The sequence below is a fragment of the Dinoponera quadriceps genome, unplaced genomic scaffold (assembly GCF_001313825.1).
Source record: "Dinoponera quadriceps isolate SergipeBrazil2010 unplaced genomic scaffold, ASM131382v1 scaffold6073, whole genome shotgun sequence".
Classification (NCBI taxonomy): domain Eukaryota; kingdom Metazoa; phylum Arthropoda; class Insecta; order Hymenoptera; family Formicidae; genus Dinoponera; species Dinoponera quadriceps.
Window position 1 is genome coordinate 346,231 of NW_014561846.1, and position 21,155 is coordinate 367,385.

The following is a 21,155-nucleotide window of genomic DNA, read 5'->3' on the forward strand; positions in this document are numbered from 1 at the left end:
TATATATATATATATATATATATATATATGCTTGACAGATTTGTATAATTTATAAATTGCAAATAATTATAATAAATAACACAACAATAAGAGTGCTACAAACATTTTACTACAAAGTGCATTCTAATATAATATGATTATTAATATTTCATTTATTTACATCAACGTGACACAATATTAAAGGTTATGAGAATGTAAGATGTGCTTACGAGTCGCCCAACCATTCGTGGAACTTGATCGTGCCTATTTGCGTATCTGCCGTAAAGTCCGGGAATGTTTCACCTAATAGAACCATAATGTTATTGAAGTTTCAACCTTGTAACAACACAAAGACTTGACCGTAAATATGGGAATATCGAGGCAAAACTCAATCACACGCGTATGAGTGTGACGCCGGCAAATGGCGGTTATAGCGACCAATACCGTCGTTAGAGCATTGCACTTTCTACATGTGATTCTGTTCTCTTTCTCACTTCAAAGCATTAAAGTGCATCTGTTTCATTATTAACGCAGCAAGTACAAAAGAACGCAGGTTATAAAACAAAAAAGTGAACTTTTACGTATATATAAATTACGTAGTATGTAGATTTTTTGAATCAAGCTCATGGCATTGTTTCATTAATTGAAATATGTGTATGTGTTTGTTACATGATTTGTTATACTAACTAAATGGACACAATTGACAAAAGATTTATTATAATGGTGAAATAGAAGATATATATTAAAAACATATAATAATAAGCAGTGTGTGTACATATATATGTATATATATATATATATATATATATATATATATATATGTATATATAGCAGTATACATTTTTTTCTAGGATGAAACATGAGCCTTCTTTTTACTAGCAAAGAAGGCTGGATTGTATCTCATTTGCAGTATCTTAATGATATTTATAAGAAAGTTTTAAATGACTATGAGTTCTGTACTCTGGAATTTAACAAAATGATATTCGAAATTAATTCACAATATTTGAGGCAAAATCAAATAGTGCAGACCGCCCAAGACAGTGCTATTTTGTTGCATGGTAAAAGTAAAAAGAGAAAACGTTCAAATTTATTGCCACAAAAGGATTTGGAAGAAGTAGGTTTCAACAGAAATATATTATAATATTTAATTTAAATTTTGAAATAATTTTCAACATTTCCAGTATATTTATAAGACCACATACTTATGCTTTGGTTTATATTTCAAGTGTTTTTTTGTAACAGGTCCACCATATTAAAGAAGTATTTAATACAATAATGTCTGCTGCAAAAATAGAAGGGCTTTTTTGTGGAAATACATCTTCGGATAACAATGAAGCAGCACGCTTGGCTTCCAAAAAATTTTATCTGGATACCTATTGCCATAAAGACGAGAACTTGTATGGGTCCAATGAAACAAATGATGCTATCGTAACTGAGGTCCATGATAAGAAATATGTATTCCCAAAGGAATGTACATTTTATTGTTATGACGTAGGAGACATAGAAAAGAAGATGGAGCTGAATAAACAGTACGATTTCATACTGTTGGATCCGCCTTGGTGGAACAAGTCAATCAGAAGAAAAAAGATGAAATATGCTGAAGCTAGGTAATCTTGTATTCAATATAAGTTGGTAAAAGAGCAGAATTTTAGTTTAAAGTGAGAACAGTTGATTTTGTACAATCGTAAATCTAATTTATCCCTGAATTATTGCAAGGAGATAAGTAATGTGACTTTTGGTCATGTTAAATGTTTCACGAGATGATATACTACTTGCTCTTACAGCTACAAAATGATGTACAATGAAGAATTGGCCAAAATACCAGTGGGTAAACTATTGCATTCTAATGGTATTGTGGCTGTATGGTGTACCAACGCATCTAGTCACTTGAATAGTATCTCCAATGAGATGTTCCCATCTTGGGGTGTTACTTACAGAGCCAAGTGGTATTGGATCAAGGTAAGTCATATTTTTACAATACAATTCTTACTTAATTATACAATATTCTTACTTAACATACAACTTAATGTAATTAGCATGAAATAACGTGTAACCGCTGTTCCTCAGGTAACACAGGCGGGGGATACGATATGTAATTTTAACTTAGCGCCTGGAAAGCAACCTTATGAATTATTGATACTAGGATCTGCGTTAAAAGAGGACAGACTGAATATTCCTGATGGCAAATTAGTAGTCAGTGTACCTAGTGCAGTCCATTCTCACAAGCCACCAGTGACAGGTATGAAGATTAAGTTGAATAAAAAATATGTAGTATATAATATTAGTGAGATGATATTTCACGGTATAAATTTGTTCATATTTTAAGAAATTATAAAGGAGTACCTCCCAAATGAGCCAAAGTGTCTGGAAATTTTTGCGAGATATTTGCTGCCCGGATGGACTAGTTGGGGTCTGGAGATCTTAAAGTTTCAGCATCTGTCACTCTATCAAATTCTGGATGAGAATAAGAAAGTTGAGGAAAACAATACTGACAATATAAAAAGCGAGACTGAGAGCAGAAATTAAATGTGAGAGTGTAAGAGACAAGCTGAGAGGCATAGATCATAAATAGGTAAGTTTCATGACACATCTTGATTCTTTATTACAAAATTTCGTTTCTGCGTAATCTCCCCGACGATACAATCCGCCGTTACGATATGTTATTTAAGTGTTCGTTAATACCGTTCTTTATCGAAGTTCGATAACCGTGTGGATTCATCGTTTGCCACCTCCAAAAGTCTCGACCTGCATTCGTTATCGTTTGTTAGAAATGATCGAGTTTACATATTGAGGACACGCGCGTGCCCGGCCGAAAATGTCACTTACACATTTGCTCGACGTTGTACTTCGATGTCCAGCCCAATTCTTCCTTCGCCAGATCTGTATTGGCGTACATAGACACTATGTCACCCTCTCTCCTTTCTTTTATCACGTACGGCACGGTAGTGCCGGTGATCTTTTCAAACGTCTTTATTAATTCCAATACCGACACACCCTTGCCGGTACCTAGGTTGTAAATTTTTAGCCTGAGATGCTCCTTGTGCAAAGCGTTCAATGCTGCCACGTGACCAGCCGCCAAATCCATAACGTGAATGTAATCACGGATGCCTGAGACGGGAGGAGAACGAGGTGAAATTATTACGTACGGATTAAATTGCAATCTCTGTGCCTCAATCGATACCGAATATACGATATAAACCTGTGCCATCTTTCGTAGGATAATCCCCACCGAATATAACCAGTTCCGGTTTGTGCCTTAAAGCGACTTGAGCGATATACGGCATCAGATTTGTGAATGGCTTCGTCGGATCCTCCCCGATTAATCCGCTACTGTGAGCACCCACCGGGTTGAAATATCTTAGCGATATGATGTTCCAACTCTGTCAAAAAACCAAAGAAGTTTTTAATAAAAGAAAGAGAAGCGGAAGAAATGCAGTATACAAAATTTTTGTTTAATATAATTGTTCACATTTTTGCTCAATATATAATTGTACGAAAACAACAAATAAGCAATTTTTAATTGCTAGATACGTTCTTTGGTGTGTGTTGTTTACGTACCTTTTCAGCTCTGGATATATCCTTCAGCATTTCCTCAATGAAGTACTTTGTACGGCCATATACATTGGTGATGTTGCCGGTCTCGTGGTTTTCCGTAATTGGCAATTCTGTAGGCTCGCCGTACACCGTGCAAGAGCTACTGAATACTAATTGAAAACAGCCAGCTGCTTTCATCACCTACGAAGAGAGGACAATGTGTCGGGCCATGATAATATTTCAAAAGCGTCAAGCGTGTAATATATTCTCCTCTTATTTCTTTCTTACCTCTAGTAGGTTAATAGCGCCAATTATGTTGTTCCGGTAATAATGAAGCGGAACTTGCATCGATTCGCCGACTGCTTTGATAGCCGCGAAATGTATCACGCAATCTATTTTGTGCTGCAAAAGAGAGAATTACTCGCTTTTATGGTCGGTAAAATCACTCGTTGATTTGCTCGATTTTATGTTATACAAATTATAAGTCTTCCTATAGATAAATTTCATAGTAATTTCAGCAAAATATATCCATCAGGGTAGAGACGCAGATGTATCGTTCGCGTGAGAATATATTCGAAAGATCTAGGAAATGCGATTTCGCGATACCTTGGTAAAGATGGATTCGAGCTTCTCTCTGTCGAGCAGATCGCAATTGTAGAACGTTACTTTCTTTTCTGTTATTTGCTCGACCCTCTTGAGCGCCGCAGACTCGCCGTCGGTTTCTGTCACGCTGTTTGCGAAGTTGTCTATAGCTATTACGTCGTATCCGCACTCCAAAAGCTCGACGATACAATGACTGCCGATGTAACCGGCGCCTCCGGTCACAAAAATGGTCCTCCATTCTCCCGTCATCTTTCTGACAAGAATAATCAATCTTTAACCACCGTAATTCTCCGCTCACCGCTTTATCCTGTATATTATAAATACATTTACATGCGTAAAAGAGGCGAAAGGAATGGAGGAGTGTACATGCAAACGTATTTATGCAAACGAATTTATAATATACAGGATAAACTCTGTCGACAAACTTACAGGACAGATTTTGTGTTGAAAAATAAGTAAAAATGTGCCTTAGCAAACGTATGTCCGTTAAAACTTGATTCTTGAGATACCTAGTATGATGAGCCTAGTAAACACCAAGTATCAGTAATGTAATACCACGTGTTGTGTAACAGTCACGATGTTATATTGGACATTATAACGTCGATTATGTTACTGATACTTGAAGTTTATTGGAAATGAGCGTATGAAGATTTGTTGGTTCCGGGGATCGAACCTGGGATCTCTGGCATACCACTAGACCAGTACGCTGTTTGTTACCGTTTGTGGCTGTTTGCCACGCTCGCGCTCTGTGCATCGATAAGGAAGGCAAATATTTTGAAGAATTTTTCTAACAGTATGTGTCCAGTTATTTGTTGTTTAAACATGATTTCTGATTGATAAAATATATTTTTTTTTCTCAACTGAGACTGTGAGGCGGCTATATTTCAGAAAGACTAAGGGTTCGAGAATGTATATCTATCAAGACTGCGAGCGACGATGAGTGCAGGTGCTTGGGGCATTCACCTTCGTTCAGGTGAGCAAAGAGAGTTCAAGGTCGCCGAAACACGTGGTAAATCATTAGCAGTGAGAACGCTGTATACCGTTTGACGAAATGAAGAAAGAAGGACGCGGTACGTTAATAATAAGTACGTAAGTAAATAATAAATCTGCCGATACATAAAATCTTTCTGTACTTTTCTTACAACGAGCGATCAAAACTTGACCGATCAAATTTCAAGCGTCTCGGAAATTCGCGCTTTCGAGTGTTATATACGTATATAAATGTCTGCATGCGATACATCGACCGGAAACTTTTACCAAGTAAACACCAACCAACGGCAACATTACAACAATGTTATAATTCCTCGCTAACGATGTAACTGTTACATACAACTCATGTTATATTGCATTTACATTGTTGAATGAAAAATTGTAACATCGCCGTAATGTAGCAATGTTACTTAGTTGATACCCAGACAACACGAATGTCGAAAATCGGGACAGAAGACATCTTTCAGACATCTTTGAGTTGTCCGTAAGATATCATAATATAAGACGTCTAAAAGACCTCTTATGTCCCGATTTTGGACATTGGCAGCCCATTGTTGTCTAGGTGATTCACCGGGTGATTGATAAAAAAACAATCGCGAGCCAATTCTCTCGCATGATCACTTAACGGTACATTCGAAGGTCATACGGCTTAATTTAGGGCTTCGTTCAGTGAATCTCCGGTATCGTTTATCCTCGCGACATCCAGGCTCGATTTCGAATCTTTTCCCATCGGAAACCTTGACTTTTTCAACTGAAGTATCGATCGGCCGTCCTTGGAGGCCGATTTTTCACTTTCGGTTCACGGGAGATCGTTCAGGTGCGGAGAATCCTCCTATTACTCATGTTCGAGCGAAGAGACTGGACGCGTTGCGTCCCGGGTCGACTCTTTCGTCAATATGTACGCGCGATCTTTATCGTTTCACTTCGCCACGCAGGGCCCAGCGGGAGACCCTCTCTCAGGCTGCTTGCACGAAAAATATCGAGCGAGATACAATGAAGAGATTATTACCTCGGCCCAGGGCTCACGACAATTCAGCCAGAGAACGCAACGATCCGAAGAACTCCGGGGAACTTTCGCGCGATGACTGAGCCTATGCCTTGAACAGTAGCCGTGTGGAGGAACGAAGGACTCTCTCGTGGGACGCGAGACATCCCCTCCTCCACAGGTGCCCCCGTCGCTACACCGGCACGCACGGCTGTGCCCTTCCTCCCGGCTTTGCTCCGCTCGGCTCGTTATACGATTCTCGTCTAAAGAGTTCCTTCTTCGCCTTTCACACGCAAGCCACTCGTGTCCTCAACGAGATCAGACGGTGCGCTACCGCGTAGCGTCTCGACCGCATTCGCCGCTTGCAACATCGTCCGATTTGTAAGAAAGCGGCTCATCATCGACGGCGGTTAAGCAATCGCCCGTTTAGCCGCAGGAACCTGTTTCGAGGAGACCAATATCGTAATCGCGTGAAAAAGGAGAAAGAGACGAGGAGCCGAGGGAGCATCTTCTGCTCGCCCTGAGGAATGTGCCCCGATTTTCGAGGAGCCGCGAGTCTACGGCGCGAACCCGCGCTCTACGCAAGTGTCTACGGTGGAAAAGAGAGTCGGAGAATCAGTCGCGTTTGATTTTCAACAGCGTTCTCGTGTACTTACTACGCCGAGAGTACTCAGACAGCATGAAACTTAAAACCGGAACGTGAGACGTCTTTAAGATGTCTTTGAAACGTCTTAGCCTTTGCCTACAACCTTGCTTTAAGAAGTGAAGAATAAACAAATTGATTAATCACAGTCGTTTATTAGAAGAATAATCGATCGTGATTGGTCAATTTACTTACGTCTTAAAGCAAGGTTGTAGAGAAGAGCTTAAAGTCTCTGAGACGTCTTATGTTTCAGTTTTAGATTTTGTGCCGCTTGAGTGTTGATTTGGCGAGCAATTGCGACACAGGTTACATTATAAAAATCTAAAATATAATTAACTTTAGGTTTACGTGGAGTTTCAGGACGTTTGTATTGACATTAACGCGAGTAGGGCGTAAATTAAATCTCTATATTCTTGTTGCTTTTAACGAGGATACAGCGGAGAAACGCTTCATCCGTCCAAGATCGTAGCTCGGGATCCAAACCGATAGCCGAATTCGACAGAACATTATCGTACGAACGCTGTCTACGTTAGTGCTGCGTCTCGCTTAGTATTAATCGTCATAGGAAGACCGTCGGTGTGGTAGAAAGTGCCAGATGTATCGCGATACTGAAGAAGAGGAAAAAGTTGCATCGGGTTCTCTTGCTGCATATCTTTACTGCGTCGATAGTACTTGTATCAATTTATGTAACAGCTCCTTTTGCTCCGTGTCCAAGTAAGGATACAATTCGCTCTCCAGATCTAATACCGCTTGGTAGTCGTGAGACTGGCACGCCAGCACCAGGGATTGCAATAACAATAGTTCATCCTCGCTCATATTGAGACCTGTAATATGAATCTCTTGTACATCTCTTGAAAATATATCTTAGAATGATATCGTACTATACCGTACCATTGTTCACATTTTCTTCTATCCAGGCGTATTTCTCGAGAACTTGAGCAAGGGAGGGTGTCAGTCTCTGTGGGGATGGTTGAAGAATGAGTAGCAGCAATACTCGTGTTACTTCACACCTGCGGACATAAATTTTATTACGTATTTTTCATCCTAATATATTGAAGACGCACTTTCGTCGGTTATATAAATTATTATAATATGTCACCTATGTAAGATAGCATTATAGTTCCCCCTGGCACCAGCCACGACACAAGCTTCCACGAACTCGACGAATTCATTGAATATTTGCAGCGCAGCTACGTAATCTCCTGCGGGGAGAAAACTGTGTGTATAGAACACTGAATATTAAGAGTCAATATAAAATGGCTGTATAAATATAGGTGTACTGTTTGTAAAGCATGATGAGAATGATACAAAACGCCAACCTTGGCTTATGTGGAAAGATGCTAAGGTATTGATAGCCTTGGATGTAGGAAAGATATCGATCGCTTTACGTAGCTGTTGAATACCAGCAGGACTTGGGCCTAGTGCCAATGCTAGCTCTACCGATAAGCCCGCGGATATTGTATTAAATCCTGGTTGGTTATTGCACCTTATCATGGCATGACTGAAGCAACTTACAGCAGCCTGGGACATTTCAGACGTCATATTAGATCTTTCTTCTTACTTGACTTTTACTGCGAGAGTATGTTATACAAAAACCTGTATGTTTTCTTGGCCTATGGAGGGACATCCTATATCGTTGTCTTTCTTTTCAGCTATGAGAAATTGCCTTCCTGCTTTTATCAACAGATTTATCTCAGAAGATATGTTCTCTAACGTGCCTTGACATCTAGCAGCTGCCAGCCAACACAATCCTGCGTATTGCCATAATTCCTTCTGCTCACATTCAGTGGCTAAAGCACCTTAAAACAAATATATCTATGATACAAGCTCTATTCTTCTGATGTAATTAAGAATCAAGTTATCATTAGAGATGATATAAATGTGTATATATATTACTATATATATATTATTATATGTGGTTAAAAAAAGATTGTTACAAACAGTCATGAAAATTAAATACTTACTAAATTGCTCACACGCCTCTGCAACATTCGGTTTCCTCAAGAATCGTCTGAAAGATTAATAAAATACCATCAATTGTTTCGGTACAGATTTTCAGTTGCGATTACTTAAATATTTGTAAACGTTCTTACTTTTTTAGCTTATTCGAGATATTGTGGTATTTCGTCATAAAGTCCATTGGCTCTCCTATTCCTTGGCTTTGACTACTATGCGCCATATTTTTTTTATTTACAGTTTTAATTTAAGAATCGGCAAATTCCAGTGTTCCAAAGTATTTATTTGACGTTTGCTTCATGACATGTTGACACATACGTCGCAATGTTTGTCCTGAACATTATTGTTTATTCGGGCGATCACTTGGATGTGACTCTAAAAATATAACGTAATTCTGTGTGATTAACAGATCTGGTGTCAAACGAAAGTTCAAACGATAAACAATCGCGCAATCACACGCGCTCAGAAAGGTTTCATTATCCATGTTATGACAGGTAAACGTAGATTACAGGTGCCAGGTAATAAGAAAAATTGCTGTGCCGTGCGTTTAGAATAAAATAGTACCGCTTCAGAGAGTCAATTTTACTTATACGTCTGGAATTATACCAATACTTCTCAACGAGGAGCACCGTTTTCAGAATAAACACTGCGAAGGGAGATAAAAATACGATACCAAAACTATCGGTCCGTTCTTTTTGGCTGAAGTGTGACTACCCGTTCAAAGAAATGTACGCGTCGATGTGTATGTAAATTTCTTGAACCAGTGCAGCCAGTTAAGCTGAAAGGAACGGACCGCTTGTGTGACATTCCATGCGCTGTTCGATCTGTCGTTGAGTCGTGCTACTCGAAAATACGGTCCGCCCCGCCGCCGTTGAGTCGCACCACTGCCTTGATTTTCGCGGTGGAAAGTTAGAACGCGCTCTAAGACGCACATATATAGCGCATATGTATATTTATCGTCGTGAGTGCCGTCGGCGTGATTTTCGCGACACGTTAAAACGTTCGACCGATCGGAAATTTCACGGCTCCCCGTCGTCGTTTTCAGTGGCGTGAGAACCCCCGCGCGGATCAATCACGTATCGCGTGACAGATTGATATACGGCTGACGAGCGAAAAGAATGACGTGCACCGCGCGAAAAGCCGACGGGATATCTGCGTCATTAATCGGCGAGTTGATCTTACACGCCCTCGCGTACCTCACGACGATCCGCTGCGATCGCTGACTCATGAAGTAATAATTTTATCCAAGTAAGACTGAACAAAGTCGAATCCGCGTGACCCGTAACTCGCCCGATCCCTCTTTTTTTCCCCCTCACATGACGAGACGCTGATAATAAGCAGCAAACGCAATCCCCTTAATAAGCCCATAACCGTAATTAGACCGGAGTAGAGAATTAACATCGCGAAATGCACGAGATCGTCGAGTTGATCGTAAACAGCGCTTTGCTATGGATATTCCTGCAAACGACGCTGAGTGTGCTGGTCACTGTCCTCTATGAATTTAGCGTCCCCTGGATCGTTTGGGGCTCGTTGATCGTCCTGATCGCGCTCAAGCTGGTGCGAGTATCACCCCCGGCTGCCGGTATCGTGCAGGAGATATTGGGTATAAATCCGCTCCACCTGGAAAAAGATAACTCCATGCCCGAGAACCATGGTAACGGAGAGCGATACTGCATGCGAGTGGTGGCCCACCGTGGTGGAGGATTCGATTATCCCGAAAACAGTTTGTCAGCTTTCAAAAATGTAAAATTATATATTTCAATGCTGACTTCTCTCTCTCTCTCTCTCTCTCTCTCTCTCTCCTTCTCTCTAGTATTAGTCACTTTCATTCCTTGATTATGTTTTCACCGATATTTCAGCTCTCACCTTTGGTCATTCTAAAACGTGTCAAAAGTTCCTGAAAGTTGATCATTGTTGTATCCTGTTGTATGGAAACTGTGATAGATTTTTTCATAATGGAAATTCTCTTTAAAATAGGATACCTATAGTATTTTAAGATGTTTGCGTGTGTGTGTGTGTGTGTGTCTCAGTTTTGTCATCGGCTTGTTTAACATCGCTGCTGCTTGATAATATAAAGCTGAGATAGCAAGCTAATTAATGTGTACTACTTATTAATAATATTAATACTTCACTTTGTTTGATATTTAGTTATCGATTATTTCTCCTGTACTGTTAGTTATATATTATTATACAATGTTTGATTTAATGCGTGTCGACCTTACAGATATTCTAATTTCCCACATGTGCTTACTTACAGAGCAAGAGGAAAGGTTGCACCGCTGTGGAACTTGATTTAAGACTAACGAAGGACAACATTCCAATAGTGTTCCATGATTCGACGACCGAAAGAGTCACGGGCCAAACGGGAACAATTAGCGAAATGACATGGGAGGAACTGGGAAATCTAGACATAAGTTATAATCACCCTCTCAGGTAGTTATTATTTCGACTAGCATCGAAATACGAATTCACGCGAAATGTACTTTATATGGTATACCAAGCCGTGTTATCGGAGTAGCCTCATGCAAAAAGAAATAATTGCTTTGCTGAAGGGACAAATTTTCCGACGGGGAGAGGATTCCACTGTTGTACGACGCATTGCAACATTGCCTGGACAACGAGCTGAGAATAATCATAGACCTGAAGGAGTCGAGGATAGAAGTTGTACAAGTTGTTCTGGATGCGTACAAGAAATATCCGAGATTGTTCCGGAGAGGATTCATCACGTCTTTTAATCCGATCATCCTGTACATGGTGTGTACCATGACGGCAATTAATAGTTCATACATTTCTGAGAGAACGCAATATATATATATATTCTTACGCGAATGCGTGTAGATCAGGAAGAAAGAGCCACGCATCACGGCGTGTCTCGGCTGGAGGCCGTATTATTTCTCGAGAACATCGTACGCCGGCCTGGAAGCGCTCGGCCCCCCACGCTTTCACAATCCGCTTAAGCATTTGGCAGCTTGCATCTTGGACACTTTATACGAGTGGCTGCTACCGCGCTTTGTCTATTACATCGTAGGCGTCTCTCTCGTGCTGTTGCACAAGGACATAGTAAATCCGTAAGTTGACATCATCATTAATCGATTGCTCGTTATCTTATACAATTTCTCCTACGTTCGTGATAATTGTGCGTGTATATGCACTTTCAAGCGTGCGAATAACACGAAATTACGATGTTAATTTGGTTTCTTTTTAGACATGTAATAGAGCAATGGTTCGATCGCGATATCCGCGTGATGGCATGGACGGTGAATCGGCCGTCGGAAAAAACGCACTTCTCGAAGCTCCTTAAAGTTACTTATCTAACCGACACGTTGCACTTAGAGAAGGATATGTAGTGACACACATCCGAAGTTATTCGCTCAGTATTAAACCACAAAGACTTTTCGCATTGTATGCTTGACACTGCACACGTACAAATTGTTCTACTCTCTTGTACGTAGATTACGTCACAATCAATCATCTAGTCGGTCCTATAAATTCGATCAACGACGCATGTTATTCTTTAACGTAGAATGTAAAAGATATTCGTTTATATACGTATAATCAGAGGCGGGGGAATCCGCCGCTTTTTACATGTATTGGAAGAATGTGCGACAAGAAGATCGAGTGTACGTAAGTAAAACTTTTATGTTACTGAAAATAAAGTATATTGTACTTTGATGTAGAAATATGGCGTCTTGTAAGAGAGTGCGTGGATAATGCAAACAGGCAAAATCAGACGGTGCATCAAGAGACTTAAAAAATGGACGGAACTGATAAATGACTATTCGCATTGCAGCGTAATTGAAGTAAATATTACACAATTATCCTATAATTATCGCAAGTATAAATTGATTTTTAAACTTTAAAATGACGTGCAAGTATACAAAATTTATGCACATCGTTTCTCTCTGTCATAGAGAAATCTTTTAGAAACTATACGCTATAGCTATAACATAGTTTCTCGTAATCATTATCGAAATCTTTTAAAAATCTTAACAGATTATTTCTCTCGTGTGATTGCACAGATATTACATAAATACGCGTACAAAACGTATAAAAATATTTGATTTTTCGAGCAGCTAATTTGCAATTAGTCCTAAGTATAGCTATTTGATTATCGACGTGTAATAATATATCGGCGATTTTCGTATCAACCGTTATCGTTCACAATAATTAGATCACATTCATTTCTTTCTTTGGACACATGTTACATAATATCGTAAAATGGGATATTTACAAGCCACTGTCAATGAAATAAGCTTGCCGAAAAGATGAAAAAAGTAAGTGCTTGCGATTGCGATGAAAGTAAAAGAAAAATCAAATGTGACCTAAAGATTCCTAAACGTCACGACGTCTAGATTTATCTAGATTTATATTTAAAGCAGTCTTCAGACAATTGTAGTAAGTTTACTTTTGCGAGATTCCATACCTTCGATGAGGCCAGTTAATAAATCTTCCATCTCCGTGGTAGCACGTTTTAATTTACAATTGTCATTGCCGTCGTATGACTCTGCAATTGATAATAGCGTCAGTCAGAAGTGTGCGCACAATGTTTACCGCGAATACAATATTTTGTTATACGTGACACCTCCTCTGTGGGTTTTTACTCTCGTGCGTGACAATAAGTGATAACTCACCGTCGAGTAAGCAATCGTTGGCGACCATATTTTGCAGTCTGTCTAAAATATCATTAAGATCTCCTTGGATATTCTGCAAGCTACTGTGCTGCGAGTGTTTATCAGGACGCTGCAAGGAGGACGGAGTATTGTCCCTGTGGATGCCGGTGGGGGATTGAGAAGCCGCCAGTGACAAGTCGTTATCCGTGCTGCTAACCGCCGTGTTAGCCGTATAGTTGTCCTCTTTGCAGGTCGGGTTGCCGGCGGCCAACCACTGAGAGAAACCACTATCAGTCGGATTCATTTCCCCCATTCTTGTGCCTGCGGATTAAACACAGTACGTTCACAAACACGACGATTTCAACTTGAACGAGCGCTTTTAATCGCCGTTGACACGTCGTCTCCACACTTGCCTCCGATCCACGTGCTTAATTCTATGCGACTGCTCTCCGGCATGTTAAATCCAGAACTCGTGGAGGCCTCCTCGATACAGGGAAGAGCGTTAGCGTTATCCTCTTCCGCCGTACGCTCTATGGGTAACGACGTATTGAAGGTGCTCGATGTTGCTTTGTTTTTCCTATGATGCAACTTGAGCCCTTGTTGAACGTTATCCTGCCTGATAATTGGGCTCAGCTCGAATTCCAAGGGCAAGGCTGTGAGTCTGGATGATAAGGGCGGCAGCATCGGAGTGCTCTGCATGCGAGTGATGATCTGCGGCGCTTGAGCCGTGTCGGTGAACAAGTATTTCTGCAAGAAGGTCAAACGGGTTTAACGGGTATGTATTTAACTCTCGTCACCCACTTGGGGTCGCTTCTGATCTCATCTTATAATTACTTATATTGACAAAAGTTTCCAATATATAAATAAAGAATTTTTTATGTATAAATATTTTTATCGAAAGGTAGCAAAAAGTATAAATACTGCTGAAAATAATTAGGTGGGTTGTATGAAATCCTAGAGCAGATGAGGGCGGCGAGGATCGAACTTCGACTGATTAATGTACCTTGAGCGTTTTCAATCGTTGCAACTGAGACTCGATGGTCGCTCTGTGCCGTTGCAGCCTCTCTGCTTTGGTGCCCCGTATGTCTAACAGCTCGATCTGCAGTTGCCGATTCTCCTCCTCCAAGTGCGTTATGATACTTTGTAATTCCTTCTGTGGATCGCTGAGAATTTTTCGCCTGATCGTGCTCCTCAATGAACCACAGTCCGCCCGTCTTGTCTCGTTACTGTATAAAAATCATCAGTTATCTTTAGTGTATCGTACGAATATGTGTAAAAATATTGTACAAAAGTACAGCTGGCAACAACCTAACAGCATCCGCGACTACATCCTCCGCGTTTATCGCGACTGTTCTGGTGGGACACAATCTTAGCTTGTTTCTGATTAGCTCGATGATCAGTTTGGTAACTTCGCGATGTGAAGTCTGGAAAAAAGAACGCGTTCTGTGTGAGAGCGTAATTTACTTCGTACATGAAAAGACACGGAAACCTCGCGACCAACCTTCACGCAATACTCGCGAATCGGATGCTTCAGCTTGTGTTTGTTTGAGGTTTTGCCTAAGAGAAAACAATCCTGGCACTGATGGTACCCCGTGCATTTCAAGCACGTGTATCTCGGTCCCTGCACAGGTGTTACCTTGCACGAGGAACATCTCACGTTGTGTACAACTGGAACGATTGTTCGTCGTCATATTTAGATACACGCGATAATAATTGGACGTCGCGACTGTCTTACTGTGTTCTGCTGATTTGATTCGATTGAACGTCGTTATCCAGACCAACAGAGGTGGTTCCTGCATGATCCACGCGGCGAATTCTGCTTCGGTGACACCGAGGCAACCTTGAGACTGAAATACAGGATGATGAAGATAATTTAATGGTCACTTCTTTTATATACGACAACAACGACAGTAATTTTGTCATACCTTCACGAAACAGGCGTCTATGTGCAGCTGAATCTGTTCATACCCGTACGCTATGCTTTCTCCGAGCATCTCTGTTATTTTGCAGATGTTGGTTAACAATGTATGCAAACTAGCTCGGGACAAACATGCATTGTGATCGGCTAACTGTTGATACAGATAGCCGTACTTCTCTTGCAGCCTACCGTTGCTCAGCAATACCAACGCAACTTTCACTGAGAACACTAAGATATTTCTAGTATTTTGTCTGCAATGTTAAATACATTTTTGCATTATCGGCATTATCACATTACAGTTGCTACAAGATACTCTTGTTGCGTGTGTTTTAATTAAAGTAATCCGAAATTACAAAATTAGAGATATTTTAAAAGCACAGTAAGATTGAAAATGTTATTGATATAATGTAGAAGAAGGGATGAGAACTCACTTGTCAAAAGTACGCAAGATATAATTAGTGGCAAGTTTTGTCGCAAGATCAACGTCGAAATTGAAATTACTTTCTTTCTGCGCAGCGAAATATATATCGGACAGAACATCCTCGATTTCACTTGGATCCAGATTAACACAGTTTTCGGTGATGGACAGTCTATGACGTTCAAAGACTCCTGCTATTAATCCTAGCTGTACATGTTGCACTGAATAAAATAAAACAATTGAGAAGAACAGGCTATCGCTTGGTAACAAAATTGGGTAAGAGAGAACTTACTGTTCAGTTCTCTGTGTAATATTTGCATCTTCACGGCAGTCCTATAAGATGTGTAACGAATGGCATTGCATTCCTGCATAGACCGTATGATATCCTCCATGATTGAATGTTGATAGTTTGAGTTGTTAGATACTCGTCTGTAAATTATTGTTTAAGCATAAGAATTAAAATCTGTGCTGAGCTACGGATTCAGATAGTCTTTCTTATGTTTATATGTATAAAATTATTTGGTTTTAATTGTATAACAGAGCCAAGTAATAAAATTGAAACACTCTGTGCCAAGTGGATATTTCTAGATATCTTTCTTCCTGTCCAACTACTTGTATAGATCTATATAATACTGTGTAAAATAATATTATTAATTGTATTAATGAAAAATCATAAAATTTATATTAATGAAAAATCAGATATTAGTTAAAAATTTAATTATGTATTAAATATGTCCCAAAAATATTACATTTAATTTGCTACTTATGCATTCGAAAACCATAACAATGAATTTTAATTTCCAATTAGTCATTTGAATGAAAACTCAATTATCTTCACACTTGTGAAGTATTAAAAAGTGTAATCAACTGTACGTAATTAATTAATTCCATAGATAACATATACATTAATACAGTGTTATAATAAGTCGTAATAAATACATGTTAGGGAACATCGTTAATACAGAAATTCCCAAATAAACTTACTCTCTGTCATCTCAACGTAATTGCATAATTTAAATGTTGGTGTAAACAAAAGAACGGTCGTCGGCGCTTAAGTCACAGAACACGATGCAACAGTAGACGAACAAACGCCGATGCAACAGTCCACCGGTGGTCCGTTACAAATTGAACTTAAAATTGTAGGTGGCACTGAAAAGTCGTCTAGTCCGCGTTTTGCACGAGTGTTTGATGACACGCTTCGAATCGCGTGGTGATGAGGTTTTCATCATATTGCGGCACAAAATTATACTATAGCAGACGCTGTTGAAGGACAATACCGTGAAATTATCTAATGAGTTATTACACGCAACAGATACGCAATCATGGAGGAGGGACAATTCGAGGAGGGTCAGTTTAGCGACGCCGACGAAGAAACGACTTGCGAGTAAGTTTCATACAAGGTGTTTCAAACGTGATCTACAATGGGCAGCAGGAGTATCTTTGCAAGGAGAAATTTAACCGATCATAGTCGAATGTAAGGTAGAATAATCGACTGTGATTGGTTAATTTCTTACTCTTCTTGCAAATATATTCCTGCCCGTTGCAGACTACGTTTTTCAAAGCGAGACATTATTTAGACGTGACCTTTGTCGCACAGCTTTTCTGACAGGCCCCCATCGTTCCAGTGCTCATTCCAGTATGTTCTTTAGTTCAATAGCCATGTCATGCCCGATTTTACATCTCAAGGAGGAGATGACCAAGTTGCAAATCACGGACAGCGAGGATGACGTCCACGACGAGAGTGACATCGATGACGATCATTACGATTGGGACGAGGATAACACTCGGGGGAACACCGTCGTCAGGACGAATTCACAGAGCGCCAATAATCGAAACGTGTCCAGCAAGGTCGCGAATTACCAGCCGATGGATAAACTGCTGCGCCGTTACGCGGATAAGATCAATATGGAGAAGTACGAGGGCCCCGCGTTGCCGAATCACGTGGCGAACGTATTGATGGAGAACAACAAACGCGCCGAGAGGGATCGCGTGAGAACGAAGGACAAGCAGGACCGGGCGACGGTCGAGCAGGTATTGGACGCCCGTACGAAGATGATACTGTTCAAGATTCTGAATAAAGGATTGATAGCGAGGATAGACGGCTGCATTTCCACGGGGAAGGAGGCTAATGTGTATTACGCGTTGTCGGCGACGGGCACCGAGGTCGCCATCAAGATATACAAGACGTCGATCTTGCAGTTCAAGGATCGCGACAAGTACGTGAACGGTGAGTTCCGCTTCCGTCACGGCTACTCCAAGCGCAATCCGCGGAAAATGGTGCGGACCTGGGCGGAGAAGGAGATGCGGAACCTGGTGCGTCTGCAACAGGCCGGTGTGAGCTCGCCCAAGCCGATCCTGTTGCGCAGCCACGTGCTACTGATGGACTTCATCGGTGTGGACGGCTGGGCGGCGCCGAAACTGAAGGACGTGGTACTCACCGCCTCGAAGCCGGCGACGCTCTATCGCGAGTGCATCGAAATGATGTGGAGGATGTACAACAGGTGCAGGCTCGTTCACGCCGACCTGAGCGAGTACAATATACTGTACCACAACGGGTCGCTGGTGATCATCGATGTCTCGCAATCTGTGGAGCATGATCACCCCATGGCGCTCGAGTTCCTCAGAAAGGACTGTACTAATATCACAGGTACCGTGGCACAAGGAAGCATCCTCTGAGCAATTTGATTTATATATATAATGTGACGATGGCCGGTGTTACAACAGATATATATTTTCTGATCAGATACAGATAATGAAATGTAAGTAGATACAGATATAAGTTTGAGGTAAGTTAGATGTAGATACGTATACTGTGAGAAGATGTACTTCATGAAGTATATCTGGATGTATTTTCATAATATATGTATATAGTTATTTACCTCAAAAACTTATATCTGTATCTTTAGATTTCTCTTTTCAGCATCCGTATAGTCTAGTTACTTCAAAAAATATATCTGTTACAGCACCGACCTCTGTGAGAGACTGCATATGTATATATCCGACTCGCTTGCATTATTTTGGTTAGAATTTTTCAAGAAGCACAATGTGGCCGTTCTGACGATGAAAGAGCTATTTGACTTCATAACGGATCCGACTATAAACGAAAATAATATGGATGAGTATCTGGATGCGGTGCACGAAAACAAGAAGCGGAAAGCAGATCTGGAGAGCAATCTTCGGGACCAAGTGGAGGAGCAAGTCTTTAAACAGGCTTATATCCCTCAATCGTTGATTCAGGTCTCGTTGATCATTGCGATGTATTATTAGAGATGCATAATCTCCACGTGGAAACAAGCCAAATTTGTGTTGGAATTGTGTACAAACTTCTTAAATCGGATCCTCCCGCAGGTGATCGACTTTGAGCGCGATATAAATCTCGCGAAATCTGGCAAGGAAGATCTGATTTACAAGACACTGATCGGTTTGAAAACAGATTTATCCAAGCCTGCGGAAATACCAGAGATCCTTGTCGCTAAACAATGCAAGAACGAGGACAGTGATACAGAAAACAGCGATGACAGTGGGAGCAGCGAAGACGACAGCGAGGAGGAGGAGGATAAGAATGAGAATGTGAGGAAATCGACGAATATCGTCAGACGCAAAGACGAGAGTCCAGAAAGTAAAAAAGTAAGGCGTCCCTTGTTTCTCTCCTCTACATACCATTAATAATAATGTGTGCGCAGTAAATTGATGCAAGTTTCCATCTTTAGGCGCGCAAGAAAGCAGTCAAGGAACAGCAAGCGGAGAAGAGAAAGACTAAAATGAAGAAGCACGTGAAGAAACGTAAAACAAAGAAGATCAAGTGAATGTTTGTACAAAGAAATATCAAGAGAAATACAAAAAAGGAATCATATGACACGGATATTTAACAATGTTCGAGCGAGATTTGGCTTTTATTATGTATAAAAATATATATATATATATCGTCAACCATTTTTTTTGTTGATGTTTCTCTTGGTCATTAACCCCTTCATAAAGGGAATGCGGAAGTACATTTTCCTTCACGAGAGAAAGATGGCGCCATGAGAGCCATAAAAAAAAGTCACGAATACCATCTAATGTTCAATCTACCGAAGATGTACGGAAACATGTCGAACTGAAAGACCGGTTGTCCGAACTGCCAAATAATATAACCGCCAGTCAACATACCAGCGCGATACGTCGAACGTATCGAACAATAAAATATGAAATGGAACATTTGCTAGGTATTGCTTTGAGAAAAGAAATCTTTATTTCTGAGTATTGAATCGTATGAGTTTCTGTGTGTATCAATTTACACGTATGATTGTAACCGATTGTTCTTCTCTACGCGAATTATGTCAATAGTGACGGAAGCTGTCGGAAAACGGGAGAGATTTCTCACGACCGGTTGTTCAAACTTGGACGCAATATTGAAAGGCGGCATACCTTGTCGCGGCGTCACGCAGTTTTACGGCGCGGCCGGTACCGGAAAAACGCAATTGGCCTTGCAGTTGTGCCTTACCGTCCAATCGCCGGTGAGCGCGGGCGGTCTCGAAGCTGGTAAAAATGTGTTATTGTGAGACGATAGTATGCGAATTTATATGCAACGTGTTCAATAGCAGTTGAAAGAAATTTTTCGATGCAACTATTCGACGTAATACTTCCGAAATCTCCGATCTGACATAAATGCTCTTAAATTAAAGGAGAAATGAAATATAATAAGATATATGGAATTATTGTTGTTGATAGGTGCCATATACATTTGCACGGAAGCTACTTTTCCATCGAGACGGTTGCAACAGTTGATAGAGAACTCCGAGATAGCTAAAACTCATTCCGTGAGTGGAGATGTCATATTCGTGGACCATACATCTACTATTGTAATTACCATAGTTTTATATAATATATAAATATATAATATATTTTAAACTATTGTGATTTATGATGTTACAATGATCTTTAAAAAAAAAATAGTTACCGATCTTTATGACAAATTACACGAAGAACGTAATTACAAAGAAATTGTATTGTTAACTTTTTTGTATTAAATGTGTTAAAGGATGAATTGGAATATTGCTTGCACCACAAGGTCCCAGCACTGATGAATGCTCATAAAATAGGATTGCTAATAGTTGATTCAATAGCTGCTCCTTACAGAGTGGAGGATTGGGAGGACCCGTCACGAGGCAAAAGTTTAAGGAAAGTTGGAAGACAGTTGCATGAATTATGTAAAAATAGTGACCTGTGTGTGATCTGTCTTAATCAGGTGAGGAAGTATAATTATTACGCTGTAACAAGGTGGATTAATACACGTATCGTGTATTCATTCTCATATATTTGTAGGTCTCGGCAGTTATAGATAGAAATATTATTTCCGATGACGTGGATGAACAGCCAGCTCTGGGACTCACGTGGTCGAGCATGATTACCTCCTCTATACGCTTCTACAGAAGAGTCTCCACACGATATGCTTGCATAATGTTAGCCTCACACTTGCCAAGGATTATCTTTAATTTCGAAGTTAGTGGATCTGGAGTCAGGGTAATTAAATAAACCTC

The 21,155-nt window shown here is 40.4% G+C and overlaps 8 protein-coding genes across 23 annotated transcripts in view; 4 read left to right on the forward strand and 4 right to left on the reverse strand.

Annotated features, from left to right (window-relative positions):
* LOC106751044 (peroxiredoxin-6) overlaps positions 1–393 on the reverse strand; it is a 1,888-nt gene extending 1,495 nt beyond the window's left edge. Inside the window, exon 1 of the mRNA XM_014631807.1 lies at positions 210–393. Coding sequence (XP_014487293.1) covers positions 210–295 — 86 coding nt within the window. The 5' untranslated portion in view covers positions 296–393. The remainder of the gene's footprint in view (positions 1–209) is intronic.
* Positions 394–441: 48 nt separating this feature from the next.
* Positions 442–3,433, forward strand: LOC106751038 (methyltransferase-like protein 4). 5 transcript variants are annotated; one of them, XM_014631789.1, is made up of 8 exons: positions 442–532; positions 831–1,093; positions 1,222–1,586; positions 1,764–1,938; positions 2,047–2,218; positions 2,306–2,551; positions 2,990–3,121; positions 3,197–3,433. In XM_014631789.1, exons 2-6 carry the CDS (start codon positions 839–841, stop codon positions 2,503–2,505), a joined length of 1,167 nt encoding a protein of 388 aa, XP_014487275.1. In that variant the 5' UTR covers positions 442–532; positions 831–838; the 3' UTR covers positions 2,506–2,551; positions 2,990–3,121; positions 3,197–3,433. The 5 variants fall into 5 exon arrangements, with proteins under 5 accessions (XP_014487275.1, XP_014487276.1, XP_014487274.1 ...); XM_014631790.1 differs by having other exon boundaries at positions 492–578; XM_014631788.1 differs by lacking the exon at positions 442–532 and adding an exon at positions 563–633.
* LOC106751039 (UDP-glucose 4-epimerase-like) lies at positions 2,613–7,041 on the reverse strand. 5 transcript variants are annotated; one of them, XM_014631796.1, is made up of 8 exons: positions 6,116–7,041; positions 4,546–4,639; positions 4,120–4,369; positions 3,802–3,915; positions 3,538–3,714; positions 3,179–3,359; positions 2,806–3,087; positions 2,613–2,724 (listed from the first exon to the last, which is right to left on the reverse strand). In XM_014631796.1, the coding sequence occupies exons 3-8, from the start codon at positions 4,363–4,365 to the stop codon at positions 2,630–2,632; spliced, it is 1,095 nt and encodes a 364-aa protein (XP_014487282.1). In that variant the 5' UTR covers positions 4,366–4,369; positions 4,546–4,639; positions 6,116–7,041; the 3' UTR covers positions 2,613–2,629. The 5 variants fall into 5 exon arrangements, with proteins under 5 accessions (XP_014487282.1, XP_014487284.1, XP_014487279.1 ...); XM_014631798.1 differs by lacking the exon at positions 4,546–4,639 and having other exon boundaries at positions 4,120–4,365; XM_014631793.1 differs by lacking the exon at positions 4,546–4,639.
* A 79-nt stretch (positions 7,042–7,120) lies between these two features.
* On the reverse strand, positions 7,121–9,467 carry LOC106751041 (factor VIII intron 22 protein-like). 2 transcript variants are annotated; one of them, XM_014631803.1, is made up of 8 exons: positions 9,364–9,467; positions 8,828–9,065; positions 8,699–8,745; positions 8,331–8,533; positions 8,054–8,255; positions 7,834–7,936; positions 7,626–7,744; positions 7,121–7,558 (listed from the first exon to the last, which is right to left on the reverse strand). In XM_014631803.1, the coding sequence occupies exons 2-8, from the start codon at positions 8,911–8,913 to the stop codon at positions 7,389–7,391; spliced, it is 930 nt and encodes a 309-aa protein (XP_014487289.1). In that variant the 5' UTR covers positions 8,914–9,065; positions 9,364–9,467; the 3' UTR covers positions 7,121–7,388. The 2 variants fall into 2 exon arrangements, with proteins under 2 accessions (XP_014487289.1, XP_014487288.1); XM_014631802.1 differs by lacking the exon at positions 9,364–9,467 and adding an exon at positions 9,255–9,357.
* A 17-nt stretch (positions 9,468–9,484) lies between these two features.
* On the forward strand, positions 9,485–12,575 carry LOC106751040 (glycerophosphodiester phosphodiesterase 1). 3 transcript variants are annotated; one of them, XM_014631800.1, is made up of 6 exons: positions 9,485–9,921; positions 10,196–10,433; positions 10,948–11,123; positions 11,243–11,444; positions 11,529–11,758; positions 11,896–12,562. In XM_014631800.1, the coding sequence occupies exons 1-6, from the start codon at positions 9,917–9,919 to the stop codon at positions 12,035–12,037; spliced, it is 993 nt and encodes a 330-aa protein (XP_014487286.1). In that variant the 5' UTR covers positions 9,485–9,916; the 3' UTR covers positions 12,038–12,562. The 3 variants fall into 3 exon arrangements, with proteins under 3 accessions (XP_014487286.1, XP_014487287.1, XP_014487285.1); XM_014631801.1 differs by having other exon boundaries at positions 9,485–10,433; positions 12,368–12,575; XM_014631799.1 differs by having other exon boundaries at positions 9,485–10,433; positions 11,896–12,565.
* The window catches only part of LOC106751036 (dystrotelin-like), a 113,171-nt gene continuing 104,144 nt past the window's right edge, over positions 12,129–21,155 (reverse strand). For 2 of the 4 annotated variants that reach the window (XM_014631783.1, XM_014631782.1), the window contains 10 exons: positions 15,929–16,065; positions 15,650–15,857; positions 15,226–15,469; positions 15,036–15,147; positions 14,802–14,968; positions 14,609–14,724; positions 14,304–14,526; positions 13,714–14,047; positions 13,322–13,621; positions 12,129–13,194 (listed from right to left, as the gene is read on the reverse strand). In XM_014631783.1, the coding sequence (XP_014487269.1) occupies positions 13,073–13,194; positions 13,322–13,621; positions 13,714–14,047; positions 14,304–14,526; positions 14,609–14,724; positions 14,802–14,968; positions 15,036–15,147; positions 15,226–15,469; positions 15,650–15,857; positions 15,929–16,028 (1,926 nt within the window). In that variant the 5' untranslated portion in view covers positions 16,029–16,065 and the 3' untranslated portion in view covers positions 12,129–13,072. Of the gene's footprint in view, positions 13,195–13,321; positions 13,622–13,713; positions 14,048–14,303; positions 14,527–14,608; positions 14,725–14,801; positions 14,969–15,035; positions 15,148–15,225; positions 15,470–15,649; positions 15,858–15,928; positions 16,066–16,620; positions 16,699–19,296; positions 19,339–21,155 lie in introns of those variants that run through there. The other 2 variants (XM_014631784.1, XM_014631781.1) reach the window with 2 other exon arrangements.
* LOC106751037 (serine/threonine-protein kinase RIO1) lies at positions 16,804–19,566 on the forward strand. 2 transcript variants are annotated; one of them, XM_014631787.1, is made up of 5 exons: positions 16,804–17,020; positions 17,234–18,283; positions 18,662–18,873; positions 18,985–19,263; positions 19,347–19,566. In XM_014631787.1, the coding sequence occupies exons 2-5, from the start codon at positions 17,275–17,277 to the stop codon at positions 19,440–19,442; spliced, it is 1,596 nt and encodes a 531-aa protein (XP_014487273.1). In that variant the 5' UTR covers positions 16,804–17,020; positions 17,234–17,274; the 3' UTR covers positions 19,443–19,566. The 2 variants fall into 2 exon arrangements, with proteins under 2 accessions (XP_014487273.1, XP_014487272.1); XM_014631786.1 differs by having other exon boundaries at positions 16,805–17,020; positions 17,286–18,283; positions 19,347–19,489.
* On the forward strand, positions 19,655–21,150 carry LOC106751043 (DNA repair protein XRCC3-like). The gene is made up of 5 exons (XM_014631806.1): positions 19,655–19,841; positions 19,963–20,157; positions 20,347–20,477; positions 20,657–20,863; positions 20,941–21,150. The coding sequence occupies exons 1-5, from the start codon at positions 19,826–19,828 to the stop codon at positions 21,148–21,150; spliced, it is 759 nt and encodes a 252-aa protein (XP_014487292.1). The 5' UTR covers positions 19,655–19,825.

Coding starts and splice junctions, on each gene's coding strand:
- LOC106751038 (XM_014631789.1), top strand. CDS start 839: ATGAGCCTTCTTTTTACTAGCAAAGAAGGCTGGATTGTATCTCATTTG. Junction 1,094..1,221: donor CACAAAAGGATTTGGAAGAA/GTAGGTTTCAAC, acceptor TTTTTGTAACAG/GTCCACCATATTAAAGAAGT. Junction 1,939..2,046: donor CCAAGTGGTATTGGATCAAG/GTAAGTCATATT, acceptor GCTGTTCCTCAG/GTAACACAGGCGGGGGATAC.
- LOC106751039 (XM_014631798.1), bottom strand. CDS start 4,365: ATGACGGGAGAATGGAGGACCATTTTTGTGACCGGAGGCGCCGGTTAC. Junction 3,715..3,801: donor GCGCTATTAACCTACTAGAG/GTAAGAAAGAAA, acceptor CTCTCTTCGTAG/GTGATGAAAGCAGCTGGCTG. Junction 2,725..2,805: donor GTACAACGTCGAGCAAATGT/GTAAGTGACATT, acceptor TAACGAATGCAG/GTCGAGACTTTTGGAGGTGG.
- LOC106751041 (XM_014631803.1), bottom strand. CDS start 8,913: ATGGCGCATAGTAGTCAAAGCCAAGGAATAGGAGAGCCAATGGACTTT. Junction 8,534..8,698: donor AGAGGCGTGTGAGCAATTTA/GTAAGTATTTAA, acceptor ATTTGTTTTAAG/GTGCTTTAGCCACTGAATGT. Junction 7,559..7,625: donor AGAAGAAAATGTGAACAATG/GTACGGTATAGT, acceptor TTCATATTACAG/GTCTCAATATGAGCGAGGAT.
- LOC106751040 (XM_014631799.1), top strand. CDS start 10,098: ATGCACGAGATCGTCGAGTTGATCGTAAACAGCGCTTTGCTATGGATA. Junction 11,445..11,528: donor ATCCGATCATCCTGTACATG/GTGTGTACCATG, acceptor GAATGCGTGTAG/ATCAGGAAGAAAGAGCCACG. Junction 11,759..11,895: donor CACAAGGACATAGTAAATCC/GTAAGTTGACAT, acceptor GTTTCTTTTTAG/ACATGTAATAGAGCAATGGT.
- LOC106751037 (XM_014631786.1), top strand. CDS start 16,959: ATGGAGGAGGGACAATTCGAGGAGGGTCAGTTTAGCGACGCCGACGAA. Junction 17,021..17,285: donor GACGAAGAAACGACTTGCGA/GTAAGTTTCATA, acceptor TATGTTCTTTAG/TTCAATAGCCATGTCATGCC. Junction 18,874..18,984: donor TCCCTCAATCGTTGATTCAG/GTCTCGTTGATC, acceptor ATCCTCCCGCAG/GTGATCGACTTTGAGCGCGA.
- LOC106751043 (XM_014631806.1), top strand. Junction 20,158..20,346: donor CGCGGGCGGTCTCGAAGCTG/GTAAAAATGTGT, acceptor TGTTGTTGATAG/GTGCCATATACATTTGCACG. Junction 20,478..20,656: donor TGGACCATACATCTACTATT/GTAATTACCATA, acceptor AATGTGTTAAAG/GATGAATTGGAATATTGCTT.